This window comes from Lutra lutra, chromosome 7 (assembly GCF_902655055.1).
Source record: "Lutra lutra chromosome 7, mLutLut1.2, whole genome shotgun sequence".
Lineage (NCBI taxonomy): Eukaryota > Metazoa > Chordata > Mammalia > Carnivora > Mustelidae > Lutra > Lutra lutra.
Genome location: NC_062284.1, coordinates 14,546,020 through 14,563,239, shown reverse-complemented (window position 1 = coordinate 14,563,239; position 17,220 = coordinate 14,546,020). Strand labels below are relative to the sequence as shown.

General features: G+C 40.3%; 1 protein-coding gene across 1 annotated transcript in view; it reads left to right on the top strand.

The window, feature by feature from the left end:
- LOC125103955 (uncharacterized) overlaps positions 1–17,220 on the top strand; it is a 40,216-nt gene that overhangs the window by 5,309 nt on the left and 17,687 nt on the right. The window contains exon 2 of the mRNA XM_047736054.1: positions 14,755–14,845. Coding sequence (XP_047592010.1) covers positions 14,755–14,845 — 91 coding nt within the window. The remainder of the gene's footprint in view (positions 1–14,754; positions 14,846–17,220) is intronic.

Here is a 17,220-nt window from a genome sequence, read left to right as displayed (position 1 = left end):
ATTTGGCGAGGCTGAGAAGGGGGAGCAGCCCTCGAGGGGGGCGGCCGGACCACCGCCAGGGAGCTCCCGGGCTCAGGCCTCCGTCCCTCCCTGCTCGACGGGAGACGCCAGGGCGCGGCCGTCCGCAGGGGGTCCGCCGGGGCCCGGCATGTCCCGGCGGCCGCCAGGGAAGGATTGCGCGGGCCGCCACGGGGGCCAAGGGTTCGGGAGCCACGAGCTCCACGCTGCGAGTGACAGTGGTCAGGTGGCCACCGGAGTGGAACGCAGGCCCGACGCGGGGAGGCTGGCGGGTTCCCCACAGCGCGGTCTCTGCAGGCAGTTTCCTGGAGCAAAGGTGTGACCCAAACGGGTTGCATTTTGCCGCCCCAGCCGCGACACGCAGCATCCCCTAACTTTCTTCTTGATTCATCTCTGTCCCTTTTCTCCTTTGATGTGCCCAAAGAGGACGCAGCGGCGCAGCCCCGCGGGTTGTGTGTCCCTCCCACCCACCCGGTGTCTAGGGCGGCCGCCGGGTGGCGGAACCCGCTGCGGACCACAGCGCTAGTGGATGGCAGGTTCGGGGCTCCTGGGCAGGTGGGAGGAAGTGTGAGGCTGAGAAGAAAGGCGGGGGCAGGGTGACACACACCAGCGAAGCCGCCGGCGCGTCTCCGTGCTCTCCAGGGCGGGAAATTAGCTTTGGGGGGTATCAAGCCACGCTCCAGCGATGGAAATCGGTCTGTGGCCCCAAGGCTGGGGGCAAGAGCGTCCAGTGGCCGAGGAGCAAAGACTTGCGGGGCTCCCTAAAGTTAGCAAGGCTTGGGGGGTGGAATTTGCTGGGAGGGAGAGGAGACCTTCCTCCCCCAACTCAAGCAGCAAAGTCCTGGCGTGAAAATGGCTTTTCACTTCTAGGAGCGGGAGTCTCGCGGGCTCCTGTGAACAAACCTCGAGGTTCGACACAGCTGCAAAAAATCAAGAGGACACTAATTTTGGGGGGGAAAGGAGGGGTGGAAGGTGAGGAAAGGGGAGAATCTCTTTCGTTTCTTCTTCCTTTTCCAGCACCTGACCTTTTCCTTAAAAAAAAAAAAAAAAAAAAAAAAAAAAAAAAAAAAACACCTGCTCTTTCTGAAGAAGCTGATAGATTTATTTATTTATTTACTTACTTTTACTTTTCCCTATTCCCCCCTCCCCCCTCCACCAGATTCCTCGATTTTCTTGGCAGCTTGAGGAATTCAGTTCAGGTTGCCCTGCTTGGCCCCTCAATGCAACAGGAAATATAACTTCAGATCCAACTAACCGTTTTCCAGAAGGGGTAATTATTATTATTATTATTATTTTTAATATGGATCCTAATGGAGTGGAGCGATGTGTTGAGGTGTGAGGCGACTGGTGTCCCGAATTCCTTCCTTGGTAATCCTCTCATTCCTGGGTTGGGAGCTCTAGGCTCTCGCTGACCTGAGGCTGTCAGGAATCGGGTCTCCATTAGCCCTTCTTGGTCTTGGCCAGAGCGAAGGTTAACTACACTCATATACCAAAAGGGGGTGTAGCAAAGAAGGAAGAAAGAAAGGGGAAGGCAGGGAGGGAGGGCTGGGGGGAGGGAAAATTCCCTCTAGTTGCTCCCTGCCCTTCAATGGTCTCCCCCACCCCCATCCTTCCTAGGAAAGCAGGTTTCCATTCAGGGAGACAACAGTCTCATCCATCAAGGAATCCTACTCCATGGAGGTGGACTTTAGGGAATAGAAAAACATAATGTAGTGAAATATTTTCTTCCATTTCACTGACCACCCAGCCCACTTTGAACAATATTTCTAACACGTCTACAACAGTAGATTAGCATGGGGGGGGGTTTCAAACCCCAAAGTCTACTGCATACTTTACCTTCTTTCATTTAAGTAAAAGCTCATTTAGAATCTTGCCAGTAGCCAAATTATAGCCATAAAATCTGGATGAGATTAGGAAAATATTCATTCTGCTGGCTTTAAACCTGTTGGCATTTTAATGGGTAGTTTATATAATAGTTCTGTGCATGAAGGTGTATGTGTATGGGTGTGTATATATCCTTAGGGTGTTAGAAGTTCCATGATGGATTAAAGGTTCATATACTCAAGCACTAGATAGAGGCTGTCACTCATGTGTTCTTGCCGAGGTCTGGCAGAAAGCAGCGCAAAAAAAAGAGTTTTGAATGAGCTCCTTGGAATCACTATTGTTGAAATACGAGCTGAAGCACGTTAGTAATGGTAAAGCTATTGTGCCTCGCAGAATCATAAAAAGACACTTCAAAGTAAAAACGTCAATTTTCAGTTTGACAGCTTTGGCGGGGCACTTAAAGAAGAGGTGAGCATCTTTTGCCTAATATATATTTAAAAATTCAACAACATGATCCTCTAATTTACTTTTCAGTGAACTGAAGAATTAAAAGAGAATAGGTTCTAGATACAGATAGGCTTGTTTCCCATGTAACCAAGTCTCATGTGAGCTATCCATGCTTTTAATATTACAATGCAAGGCAGTTCCTAATGAGAAAGTTCTAAAGACATCTAAAGCCATGTGGACATTAGCTCCTATTTAGAAGTGGACAGAGTGAGGGAAGATCATCTAATTCTATATTTTCTCCCTTTTTCGCAAGAGCCTGGTAGGGAAACCTTTAAAATGACAGTTCATTTTTGGTATGTCAAAAAGAGCATTAATCAAATGATATCAACTGTCAGTCACTTAAATGCGAAAGTGTTAGCAAGGCAGATATCCAGATAAATTAATATTGTTCATTAACTGCATCAGTGTACTTAAATAAAATACAAACAGAACAACAAAGGGGGTTATCTGGTTTAATTTCCTTTAGCCACAAATTCAAGGTGAATTTTGGAAGGAGGAAAATAATTTAAGGATTAGTTTTCCTTCTACTGGTTTTTAGAAAGCTTAAAGAGAAGTTTCAGCATAAAGCATATAATTAAAGAAGTAGATGAACAAAGACAGACACACTGCCATAATAGAAAATCATTATGTGTGAATTTAGAAAACACAATTAATTAATTAATTAATTAATTTGCAAACTGCATTTCTCCTCTTCAAAGGCTGATTTCTTGAAATGTTGGAGGTATGCATTAAAAGTAAAGGACTTCTGTTCAAAATTAAGAGGATGAGGTTTAATATATGATATTCAGCTCCTCGAGCATAGGAGGTTTCATCTGGAGAGTTTACAAAGTATAACATTTAAATAAAATGTACACTGGCCCTTTTATTTTGACTATAGAATAGAGAAAGGTACTTTTCCCATCTGTCCATTACAATTTATAATAAATTAATCAGCCTTATCAAAGAGATTACGAAGTGCTTGACTGAGGTAAATTGATTTAGATGATATCACTTAAAACAGTTTAAAGCAAAAGTGAAAACATAAAAGGGAGGGAATATTGGCTTCAGTGAAAGATGTCACATTGGGTATTTCTTGACAGGATCACATCATATCACATGTCAGGGGGAAGTTAAAAAATTAGGCAATCCTATTTCTTTGCAGAATGTGTGTTGATAGCTTATTTACTGACTCCAAAAGTTATGATGCAGATTTTCATTTTGCATATACTTTGTTACCATATTACTATACAATTAGAAGGAAGCTAGAGCATGGTCAGATGTAAGGGACATGGAGGGTGGGTGGAGGGGTAGGGGCTAAAAGGTAATTTTTTTCAGTCTCCAATACTTAATGCTTGTTTACTCATTGATTCTTTTCGTATGATATTGGTTGATTTAATGACTTTTAAAATCATATACTATTTGGCTAAAGCCTACATTGTTTCTAAATAGAAAACAAAATCAAAGGTATCATATTTTTTTCAGAAAGTACAATTTAACGTTCAGTTACTGAAGAGCTACTATTTAAATTTCCTAGGTTCTATTTAAAACAAACACACAAACATCTAAACCTCCTCTTCTTTGCTAATAACTCTTAACATTGTTAGTGGTATGGCTGTGGATGAATTTTTTATATAAGAGCCTTTAACTCTTTTCCTATTTACCCTGGAAATGCATTTAATTTGTCTTTTGTGCTTACGTGCTTTCAAAAGCATTAGTCAATATGCAAGCATTATTCACTCTATTTTAAAAACCAGTCAATATAAATTCTGATCATAGAAAAGAGGTGTGATGTTTACTTTGAAGTTTCAGAAACATATAAAGTTTTCTTAATAAACTAGAAGAAACTCTATCCTAGATAGATTTAAATAGGGCAGCTGTGGGGGTATGGTTTATATTCGTGTCCTTCTGCCTTCTTGCCTTTGGCACTAAGGTATCTGGGTTTTTGTCTTCACACACTGTGTTTTGTTAACAGAGTAGATTTTGAGATTTAAAAAGGAATTTCCAAATTGTCTTGCTTTTATAGCTTAATTCATTATTAAAAATAGTATTCATTTCTGTCTTCAAGTTTATACGCCTAGGCAATAATGAGAAGGCGAGGTTCTGCAACCCCCTTGCCCCCCAAAGACAAAAACAAAAATAAAAACATTACATAAATACTAAAGAGAAAAAAAAAAAGATTATGTGTGTTTAAAATACAGGCATACTGTTTTTACAATGGAGCTCTTAGTAAGGTTTTTTTTTTTTTTCATCTTAACTATCAACCAGGATGCGACACCTCAGTTTTCTATATAATTTAGGAATTTTGCACAAGTTTTAACAACATAGCATCACAGGCTTTTTGAAGTGCAAGAAGTTTAGAAAAATGAGCCTCCAAAATAAAAGGCACAAAAGAAGACAGGGCATGGTGGCTTGCCTCTGTTTTAAAAGACGTTACAAAAGTTATACTCTGAAAATTACAATAACATGCATTTTCATTGAGTGCAAAACCAAGAAGGTTATTGGAGAAAAAAAGAAAAAAAAAAAGATTCCCTCCCATTCCTCCCCACCAAAAAACAAACAAAACACAAAAACAAACCCCAATCCTAAACCCCATATAAGAAGCCCCTTACCACTGTAGGGAAAGTTTCTGTGTAAGTGTGGGTCTTGCCAGAGCTCCTAGCTGGTCTACTTTTTAAACGCGGCAGGCAGTGGTTACACTAGTCAGCAGCCTGGCAGCCTAGAGAAGGAGGCAAACTGTCGGAACCCCACTGCAGATGACCTGCCACTTAGAAGCAAACTTTGAAAGCAACTGTTGAAAGTTAACCTCCCCTTTCCAAAGGAGGTTTTCAGAGGCTGGACAGTGAGAGCTGATATAATCAATTTTATTATTTTCTAAGTCATTCCTAACTTTTATGATCCTTCCCCCCCACCCCCCTTTACTATCTGTCTTTGTGCCTCCAGGACCAGTGAAAGAGCAGGGCAGATTCTAGATTGCTTTCAGAGTTTGCCTTCTCTGATGATGGATTACCATGTCAATTTAAACGGCATAGGATTAATTTGTTTCAATGATTTCTCTTTAGGCTGAATGCCAGCCGTTTTTCTATCTCTCTCCCTGCTCTTCAGAACAATAACAACAACAACAACAACAACAAAAAAAAAGCAAAGGAAAAAAAAAGCCTTCTTTCCATATTCTAAGTTAGGAGACAATAATAGAAATAGACAAGTTAGGTGTAATGTTGCAACACAGTTATAGGTCTGAGTGTTTTTAATCTCTGCCTAAGAGGCTGAAACATACAGTCAGTCACATTAAAATGAAATTGGACTGAACATTTATTCAATAAATACTTGTCTTGTAGATAATCCAGTGCCGAGTGCTTTTGACACATAAGGACTTAATTTGTCTTGGATAACAAGTTATTAATATGGCACATTTAAACTTGCCACCTACAATAAGGTTATTGAGATCTATAAGCAACTCATATGGTCATTGGGAAGAATAATTTGAGGGAGGGAGGGAGATTTTTTGGGAATATGTATCTTTATCATACACACACACTTATGAGCGACACATGTATTTCAGATCACGCGCAGACAAAACATGTCCAATGAAGTTAAGAATAATTCCATTCATTATGCAGGTATATCTAACCTTGCTAACGTAAGAATGTCTCAGGGAGTTTTCTCATTTGAAAGGTTTCTAAAGTGCACAAGAAAAATGCTGTTCAAATCCTATTTCTTTGCAAGACCAAACCCATTATGAGGTTGAAAATGGCACAAAAAAAAGCACTTAGGTGCAATCCAAAATCAAACACTCCCTCTACATTTTTTGCCTGGACTAACGTTGTGGTCAGAGAGAGGATATTACCTGTAGAATAAAAGCAATTTAGAAGAAATAATCTATCCCTAAAGTGATTATTGAATTTCTTTCCCTAACAGGAGGGCCCCCAGCAGATGCAAAGGAGCAGGAGAGGGGGTTGATCCTATGGACTGAATCTGCTGAGTAAATGTGGCTATTTGAACATGGGGCTGCATTTCCAGCACCCTCTTTTCGTAATTGCCTCTCCTTTTCTCCGCATTCTCCTGCACTGAAATTAAACATCATAGTTCAGGATAACAAATTGCATTCCAAATATGAACACAAATGGATTTTATAGCCTCCCCCTTTGGCTAAGCGCTCTCAAATGCCCAGGCGGGCTTTCTTTGAGCAGGTTCTACTTTCTAAGGACATATGCAATCAGAGGCCAGTGACTGTCAGAACAGGGATCTATGCAATTTTAATTTGTAAAAAAGTTGTTGGTTGTTAACCTTGGAGGAGATTGTGCATCTCTAAGAAACCAAAGCTTTGAGAGCTCTCCCTGGGAAATGATGTTACACATGAGCAGAAAATCCAGGCAAGAAAGGCTAATTGAATGAAGAGAGAGAATTAGGTTAAAAAATAGAGTACAATCTAGTATCACATTTTCAGTAGTGTAACTTGAAATGAAGGTGTCTCCAAGTCGCCGGTGATGCCAGAGTGTTTAGATGTTGGCCACAGATGGGGACACCTATTGAAATGTGTCTGAAGAAGATTAATAGGGCTTGTCACTGTTGGGAAAGCACTGCTTTGCTGTAAATTTCTACCAGCACAAGATGAATTACCGATGAACGCTCACTTATCAACCCCATCACTATCGTTCGACACTAAATCAAATTGAGAAGTTATCTGCAATCAGAAAATTTCTTTTTAAAATAGACATACACCTTTAGGCCCCAAACCCTTTAATAATCCCACTCAGAAAACAATTCCCGAGCCCATGATGTTTCTTTAGCTTGGACAAAATTATATCTCAATAATGAATGTATTTTTAAGTTCACATGCAACAGACAGCTAGCTAGTCAATAGCAAAGTTTGATAGTATTTTAACGAGGGTATGAACGCTTCTTGGAAGCCTGCATTTAATATTTCATAAAACGCATTTTCTTTGCTTTGAGATATTTCTCTCCCTCACTTGGAAGGCAAAGAGGAGAGAGGGTTTGCTGTTTTCCTGTTCTAAACCCTGTCCCTGTGAGCTATTTGTTATCTAATCCTCTGGTAAGGTAAAATTATGAGAGAACCACAAGTTCAGGTAGAGAACAGTAGAATAGGATTAAGTGGATAATGGTGATAATTGAGGAAATGAATTTATTCTTTTATGATTTAATGGTGTTTTATGTCTAAGGTGGCTTATTTGAGAAACAAAACAGTGGCATTATCTCCTTTATTATCTGTTAAACAACTCCAGGCATCTGGAGGGTTTCCAGCCTAGGAAGAATAATGTTTTAATAAAACCATGAACCCATGAGATTTTATCAGGTTCTACCTATTTAAAAATTATCTCATGTACATAACCCACTTGATTTTTACTGCAATTCTTCACAGGCAGACATTTTGATATTCCCATTTTGCTGGTGAGTAAACTGAGGCTCTGAGAGTTAACTGAGGCATGGAGCCAACAGGATCTCAGCCAGAATTCATAACTACATTTCCTAGGTTCCTTTCAGGGTCTCTTTACTGCTAGTGATTATGTACCTGATGAAGATGATGATGGAATGAATGGCAGGTAATATTTGCTACAGACCACAACTATGGGAAACATATATGCCACTTCATTTAATCTCAATACAGTCATATAAAAATATTCATTTTAATCTCTGTCCAGTTCTCTGAAGTATGTTATTCTTTCCATTATCCAAGCAAAATAAACCAACCAACCAACCAACAAACAAATGAACGAACAAACAAAAAAATCAACCCAGAGTCTTATAGAGTTTAGGGACTTACGAAAATGCACATTGCTACTACTCTGGGGACAAATTATTCAAGTCCAAGAAGTCTACATTCAAAGCCACTGCCTTCTCCTGTGCTCCTGTTCCTAACTGTAAGGAGTCTTCAGTAGTATGGCGTGGTCACAAGAAATCCCACTTAGTTTGGAATCTAAAAATCCCAGACTCTGATATAGTCATAGCAGAATAGACCCTGGTTTGGAAACGATGAGACCCGGGTTTAAATTCTAGCCTTATCAGTTACTTTGCGTCCTCAACGTCTTTGATTTTTATGTTCCTCATCTCTAAAATGGGGTGATTGGAGTCAATGAAACTATGGGCATTGGTTTTGGATGTTTTCTTCTGTCATGGTGCCTAGAGGGAATGAAGTGAGGAAGATATTTGAAGAGGTGAATGGGGATGAGGGATATGTAAGGGCGTTTTGAGAAGGTATGGTTTCCATCCCTCAGACTAGAGGACAAAGTCTCTGATTTCTTCCTCTCTGCTTCTAGAGGGAAATGAACACTTAAGACAATGATCATTCTTTAGAAAACCATACAATTTAAAACTTACAAGAAAAACTGTCCCAGATAGAAGAAAAACCTGAGGTCTGGAGCAGTTAGAGGACTTATGTAAGGCCATCCTGCTGATTGATGACAGGGAGAAAGTGGGCTCCTTTTCTCTCAGCCCCCTAAACCAGAAATCCACTCCCACTGCTCCCCCTCCCCGCAAATACCATCTTCCCAATGCTATGCTCCTTATTCAATGAAAACATACTTTAAATCATCTGGTCACATCTCCTTTATAACTATTACTCTATTTTTTGATATGATAGGTTGTGTGGGTTATTATTGGTTGCACTATGATATCTTCCTGGATCTCTCCACAATAGCTTTCCATAAAATCTATTAGTTAGCCAGGCAAATAGTCAAAACTGCAATGAAGAACCACACGATAATAAGAATATGCCGTAATCTCCATTAGGTCACTATAATATTCCAACCTGTATTTATTACAATCCTTCTCTGATGCTTACATAACCAAACTTGCTAGATTTATATTCTCTAATGGTTCCCCAATGGGAAAAAGCTGTGTTTTTTATCTTCCTTTTCCTGTTCCAAATCACCCTTCCACATACATTTGCCTGCTTTGGGACCCCCTGTCTGGGTTTCATCAGAAGTTGCAAGACAAAATGTGCATTATTAAGAAATATAAATATTTTCAGAAGCAATCAAAGGGATGAAAGATTGATTCAGCATGTAGATTGGACCTAATTCGAAGCAGCTTTGTTCTAATGAGGGCTACCGGGATAGAGTCGGGAGCTGTTGTGGCCACCAGTTGGAAATTCTGAAATCATTAGGATAATCGTCAGGATTTCTCTTGTTAGGTTTGCCGGAATATTTTTTGCAAGGTGTATGCTCTAGTCTCTGGTCTGTGCACCCTCTTTGCTACCCTGTTACCTTTGAGAAATCATGACTAATTCCTCCTCTCTAGAGTTTAGATCAGTGAGTACCTCCCTTTTTCACGACTGGGAAGTTGGCTTAGCATTAACTTTCATAAGAACATTTTGGCCCGGAGGCATCTGTATTACAATTTCTTTCTTGGCTTAATAAAAGGTATCACATTATCTACCTGGTCAATCTCTATTGGCTTTCAAAATAGAGACATGGAAAAACCTAATAAGCCTCATTAGGATATCTGCTTTAAAAACAACAGGCTGCCTCATTTAGCATGTTGCTTTGAAATGTCCCAGCAGAGCTGGGTGGTCACTGCTTGAATACAGGTATTGCTAATTTGGGATCTTTGTCAGTCTGGTAGCTCTGGAGGGAAAAAAAAAAAAAAAGGGTAATGTGTAGGTGGAATTTTAATACACCGATTGTTGTATTTTGTTTTTGTTTTCCTTCTTTCTTTCCTTTAATCCCACTTTTTGTCCACGGGGCCATGTGCGAGAGATGGCTTGATTTTCTTGGTATGGTTCAGCCCTCCACAGCTGGAATTCCAAAGAAGACTGAAAATGTCTTTAAAATCAACACAACTCAGGGAGCCTCAGAGAACAAGTTTTCCTTTGTTGTAGGGTATAGTATTATTTGCTGTAGGTTTTTTGATATACATTCTAAATTAGGCCTGCAAAGGCATGCTTCATCTTTAATTCATCACTCTCAGCTGAAAGAGATTAGCAATGTCTAGCACGCACCCCTCGTATGGCGCTGACCTCATCAAGTATGGCCTGAAATTAATTAGCCTCATTCATTCCAAATGGAAAAGGATAATGGAGCAGCATTTTAGAGATGACCATCACAAATTGTTTGCAGCATATTTAAAAGGCCCCTATTTTCAAACCATGTAGATTAAAATTCTTTCCAGGGCCAGAGTTATCAGGGACTCAGAGCAAAGCCTAGTCAGGTTTCGTGTATGTATGTTTGTGTGTGCGCATGCGTGTGCGCGTGTGCGTGCCTGCCGCGTTGTTTACTGAAGGAGTGTTAGAGCCTGTGTGTAGATGTGTTCTCATTTAGCTGGTTTTGCTGCTTAGTATGACACCTGGAATACTTGGCCGACAAAAATCTGATGTTTAATAATGTCTTCAAAAGGTGCAGTAATAGGATACATTAGTGGATCTTTTTGTGTGTGTTTTACCATGGAGTGGGCATGCCGGCGCAAACTTTGCTATTTTCCAGTAAGATGCTCTTCATCCTCTAATTCAGAAACACCAAAGTCTCTTAAAGAAGTGCTCCGTGTTTCTAGTTTGAGTTATTTTTGAAACTTTCTATGACTTTTCCCAGTCTTTATTGTTTGATCATATTTCAAAACATGATTGAGGACTAACTTGGATTAGAGAATCACTTAAAGTTACCATCTTTCTAAGATTAGCTGATTTTTTTTTTTTCCCTTTTGGGGATTGACTAAAGGAGGCCAAATTTTTGAATATCAAAACTGCTTTCTTTTCCAGCCAAAAAAATCTTGACCAGGCTTCTTTGGGATTCTTAAAGATGTTGTAAAGTTTATTTTTATGAGCAGTCATTTGGGGACTACAGATTAGAAGAAGAAGAAGAAGAAGAAGAAGAAGAAAATGATATTTTCTGTTTTTAGGTTTTAATTTTTAAAATAACATAAAATGTCAATTTATGAAAAGGTATTAGTAGTATTTGGGGGAATTTTATCTAGTGCACATTTCGTAAGAAAAAAAAAAAAATCCCAGAATAATTTTGTTTGGTTATATTAAAAAGTAGGTATTCAAAGTAATGTAACTAGGAAGCTTCTACTTAACTGTTAGAGTGAAAAATGTACTTTTAGGCTAATAATCTTTTTAGGGTGCTTTGGTATATTAATCTCCATATGCAAGTTATTTAAGATTATTTCATCTTATAATAAAAGAGAAACTGGAAGCATGTTGCCCCTATCTCTGCAAATGTAGGATTTAGAAATTTCTCTAGGCTCACTTTTGCCTAATTTTCTCATCCCAGAAGGCCCCTTTATCTAATGGGCATATATCATTTATATGTACAAGATCATCAATCACAAACAATGAACCTATCATTTTGACATAAAAGATCTATCCTTAAATCTCCTCAAACCTCTAGCATATAATTTGAGGAAATTAGCTAGTTTAAAGTCTGCATTTCTGACTTCTGGGGGATGAAATGCAAAAATGGAGAAAGCTTAAATTATACAAATTTGATTTTAAAGTCACAGTTTAACTGAGCCAGGGATAAAAGACAGCACAGATCTTGAAATGTCGACAGAAATAATTTTGTTAATTATCATCTGGTCAGTTTGGAATTTCATGCTGAATAAACGCAGTATGTAAGAAAGAGGAATATTTGCAAAAGTAGCTTGACTCCTTAAAGCACATTACCCAAAATATATTTTCCTCATATATTTTTATTATTAAGACAAAGAAATGCATCCATTGTGTAATATTGCTATGGGCTCAAATACCGAATGGCATGCCTCAATTTTTTTTTAAAAAAAATTTATCAACTGAGGTGAATATGGCAGAAAACCCATAAATATAAGGATTAAGGCTGCATGAAATTTGAGTTCATTCAAATGACAAACCCAAAGTAAAACCCAGATGAACTTACCAAATTTCATTTGCTATCCACCTGAAACTATAAATCCTCTTTGGGCATTTGAGAGTAGAAAGGAGGTTCACTGAAAATTCAAAACAGGTTTTCCTAAACCTGACCCAGACTCACTAACTTTAGGTAAACTATAGTTGTGCTGTGGCTTCATTGTGAAACTTTCTTCCCACTGTAGCTAATGATGAGTAGATATGATGGGCCAGGAAAGAGAACCAGAAAATGGTTTTGGAATTGCTGCTTTTTTTTTTTTTTTTCTTTTCACATTTTCTGTAAAGTTCAGAAGTAGGGAGGAACAGTATATGAAGCAAGTTTTCAGTGATGTATGTGGAAAGATGATCACATATGAGAGGGGGAAATTGACCATGAAATATACATAGGATTTTTTAAAGAGGAGAATCCTGGCAAAATACTGCTAACCAACATTCTTAAGTGCTTGCTGTAATGAGGCACTGTTTTAAGCACTTTACATGTGGTGATTCAACTTGGTTTACCATAATAGACAAACACTGTTATCTCTATTTCGCTGGTAAGAAAAAGTAGGCACAGGGAAGTTACATTACTTGCTCTGCCCAAGGTTACATTGCTCTGAAGGGGATCTGAACCCCAGAATGTCTGGTTCTGGAACCTCAGCACTCTGGCAACATGCCTTGTTGACCCTGCAGAGGAAATGGAATTACCATGTTGTTGGGAAAAGACAGTGCTACAGACTATGAACGGGAGAGATATTTTCCTATTTTTTAAACTACTGAGAACAGTAGTAAATTTATTGGGAAAAGCTCAAGTAGAGAAAGCTCATTCTTGTCTAACCTTATCCCAGAAGTGGAAAGGGAATTGACATCGCAAATCTCCCATAAGTCTTTGCTGAGCTTCCACTTGGATACCCTATGCTAAGGAGATAAAGATAAATGGAGTAGAATTTTTTTTTTTAAGATTTATTTATTTATTTTAGAGAGAAAGAGAGTGCGTGGAGGAGAGGCAGATAGGCAGAGGGAAAGGGAGAGAGATAATTTTTTTTAAAAGATTTTTATTTATTTATTTGACAGAGAGATCACAAGTAGGCAGAGAGGCAGGCAGAGAGAGAGGGAAGCAGGCTCCCTGCTGAGCAGAGAGCCTGATGCAGGGCTTGATCCCAGGAGCCTGAGATCATGACCTGAGCTGAAAGCAGAGGCTTAACCCACTGAGCCACCCAGGCTCCCCAAGAGAGAATCTTAAGTAGACTCTGTGCTGAGCAAGGATCCTGACCTGGGGCTCCATCCCATGACCCTGAGATTATGACCTGAGCCAAAACACTTAGCCGGCTGAGCCACTCAGGCACCCCCGGAGTGGAATTTAAAGGAAAAAAGTATAAGAATGACTCAGTGAGAGATTGGGGAGGAAATTTTAAAAAACAAAACAAAACAAAACAACAAAAAAAACAACTAAGTAAAACTTGGAGAACCATTAGTTAATGTAGAATTCAACAGGATTCCAGAAATATTTAGAGGAGAAATGAAGGCCTAAAAATGTGACGAAGGAGATTGGAAATAGGTAAAAATGGAAGTCTAAGAGAAAAGCAAATTAAGGGAACTCGGATTTTTGTCAATGACTTGCCAGAGCCATAATGAAAGCTATATTCTCTCGGGGTTCTGAAGAGACTTCACAGGAATGACAAATTTTGTTCCCTGCTTTGTGTAGGTTGACTTAAAGATAGGTTGAAAAAAATATGGTTTAAAAACTGCTTTACATAATATGCAGATTTATGTGTATATTTATAATCTATAATCATAATAACATGGAATGACCCATAATCTTTATATTCATGTTCTCATTTAATCCTCATGATGAGATCCAAGGTATCTATTACTGTCTGCACTTATATATATGGAAACTGAAGCTCAGGGAGGTTATGTTGCCTCTCTGGGGTCACACAGCCTGTAGTCCCCCTGAGTGTTCCCAAGCCTGGACTAAGACCTCCCAGAACACCACACTGGCTTCTCTTGCACAGCGTCCCTAGGACTTTGACCAGAAAATGATGTCATAAAACAACTGGTTTTTGGCCAAATTCATTACGGTGCATTACCCTCAAGGAACGTACCAGTAGGAGCACATTATGCCCGGGTGAGATGTAACCCAGCTTCTGAAATCTGGCTGGCATCCTCTAAGAGGTGGCCTGGTCTGCTCAGCTCTTGCTGAAGCTGAGCCTGTTAGGTAATCGCCCGGAGGTCGGCTCGGGTATGGGAGCAAATGATCGATGAAGGAACATTCGAAAGCAGAATGGATCTCCCAGAGCAGGCCCCAAGCCTCCTGTGTTTACAGGCCTCCAAATGAAATCACCTGGCTGTTTATAGGAGTCTTAGTGCTGATGAAAAGACAGTTACACTCCAAACTTCTCCCTGCCAAAGGAGAAGAGTTCCAGGTTCTTTAAAAAGTATGTAAAGCATCTGATCTGAGAAGTGGCAACAGCATTTGGGACCAATTACCCAGATTAAGAGGCAACAATGCTCTGTTTACACTTTGTAGCCAAGAGCCCTTTGGCTCTGGCCCACAGGCTGGAGATTGTAAATTATACAAATTTCAGCCTAACTTGACTTCTCTTTTGACCTAGGTGTCTGAGTGTAGAGAAAAGCAGGAAGAAAAGCCTGGTTGCTGTTTGCCCTAAAGCTTCAGCGGATGGAGAACCGAATGTTATCTTCCAGGTAAGGCGTTTAGTCTTATAGTCCTGCAGTGAAAGCCATGGATACTTTTATGGCTCAGGGAAGTTTCTGACTGCGTTTTTGTTGTTGTTGTTGTTTTGGTGTTTTTTTTGTTTGTTTTGTTTTTTTGGTAAGATTTTATTTACTTATTTATTTGACAGAGAGAGAGAGAGAGAGCAAGAGAGGGAACACAAGCAGAGGGGGGAGAGAGAGAGAGAGAGAGAGAGAGAGAGAGAGAGAGAGAGAAGCGGCCTTCCCACTGAGCAGGGAGCCCGATGTGGGGCTTGATCCCAGGACTCTGGGATCATGACCTGAGCCGAAGGCTGACGCTTAATGACTGAGCCCCCAAGGAGCCCCGGTCTGACTGTGTATGGCATTTCAGTCTGCTACCCCTCCAAAATCATTTTTGCAGAAGAAGTTAAGAAATAGTCCCCTTGACATCTTTTGGTTAGTTAACCATAGCACCCCAGTTTAGCTCCGTTTTCCAAAATACTGTGCATAAATTGGTAACAAGTGGTAGATGGTGAAGTCAGGCCACGAGCGCCGCACTGCGGAGCATGGTCAGAAGTAGATGGTACAGCCATTGTGGGCAAAAAAGGAAGCACCATCTGGTCCCAAACTCAGAGGCCATTAGGGATTTGAATCATTTAGGCTTGAGACTGAGGTTCCTCCCTTTACAAAGGACAACCTGTCCCCACTTGGCATAGCCCTGATAATTCCAGAAGTTTCTTTGAAAATTTTTGTCTTTCTTTTTAACTTAATCCTGATGTTAAGGGCTTGACCTTGCCAGGGGAAAGGAACCACAAAGGTCAAACAGCAAGGAGGAGAAACGGGAGGCACAGGTCTGCCAAACACAGCGGTGTGGAAAAGACAAGCCATTATTTTTACTGATAGGAGCGATGCATGTGTGTTCAGAGATTTATAATCTAACCATTCTAATACCACATTTAGACCATCACACTGGAAATATCCACAGGCATGGATATATTCAAGTTCTTTTTCAAGCTCTCTAGACTGGGTAGTCGTTTAGGAGGACACATGATGGAGGTGGTGATTGTGGAGTATTATGGGAATCTTAATGTTCAAAGCATTTTTCTAACTCAAGAATCCAGTGTCTGCTTAACGAAGGCTGTCTTCTGAGACAACTCCTCTTTGATGCCATTTCCAGTCCCCTCCCATGTCAACACATTTTTTCTGATAAAAACTGATCAACCACCAACAGGGATTTTTCTGACCCTGGTTTATCTCAATAATTTATCATTTTCTGCAGTGTCAGAGCTCCTGACATTTACAATTAACTCACAAATTAACTTAGAAATGATAGTAAGCTCTCAGCTAAATGATCTAGTGGCCACTGGGGACCAGACCAATTTTCTAGAATAAGGTTAGGACTAAGTTGCTCTGGAACAATGCTGAGGTTGGTTGTGTAGAAATAGTGGTTCAAGTGTGAGCAGGAATCCAGATATGAAAGGGGAGATTTTATTTGCCCCTGATTCCATTAGTTACTCATTCCCTCTGATATTCCTTCATCTGTAAAACTGGGGTAACTGGTTTTAAAAATGTTTTGGAATTCAAGGCTCCATAATGGAATCAAGAAGTCTTGAATCCTTTCCTTAGAAGGAAGCTTAGAGTACACTTGTCCAGTTTCTCACTGAAGCCAGAGGTCTGGAGATAGGCAGATGGCCAAGCTGACATGGAGCCAGCAGTTTGTAAGAGCTGTCAACTGAAGGCAGGTAGTGTAATGGTGTGAAGGTCTGGGTGAAGCCTGCCAGACGGGGCCAGCCACCTAGAAAGATGGGAGGGGCAGAGCTCGCTCACTCCCTCCAGGGCTACCACTGCTGGGAGCTTTATTTTTAGAAATTTGTGTTCCTTCTGTGGGACCAAAAATCTGTGTCTCAAGAGCATCTTTCTGTTGGGTTGGATTCTGTCCTCAGAAGCAACACAACCCAACATCATCGCTTTACGGTACGATAGACTTTCAAGCACCAGGAGATAATTTTTGCTCTCCTCACCCCCTCAAAGCCCCACTTCTGTTTTATTGGCACAATTCTCCAGTTCCACATATGACCTGGACTCAGAGGTTTTGTTTTCTTTGGTTGGTCTTGGTGTGCCAGATTCTTTTAAGAAGCGTCCAGCAACAAATAAAACACGTAGAAGTCTCATGACCGGTGCAGTCCACCACATGAAGGGCTTTGAACAGAGCCCTGAGTTAGGGAGGAGTCAGATCTCAGCCATCTAGGGCTTGTACAGAGGATTTATTTTATTTAAGTTAGTCTCATGTTTATCCCCATTAAATTGCATTTTGATTTGGGGCGCCTGGGTGGCTCAGTGGGTTAAAGCCTCTGCTTTCGGCTCGGGTCATGATCCCGGGGTCCTGG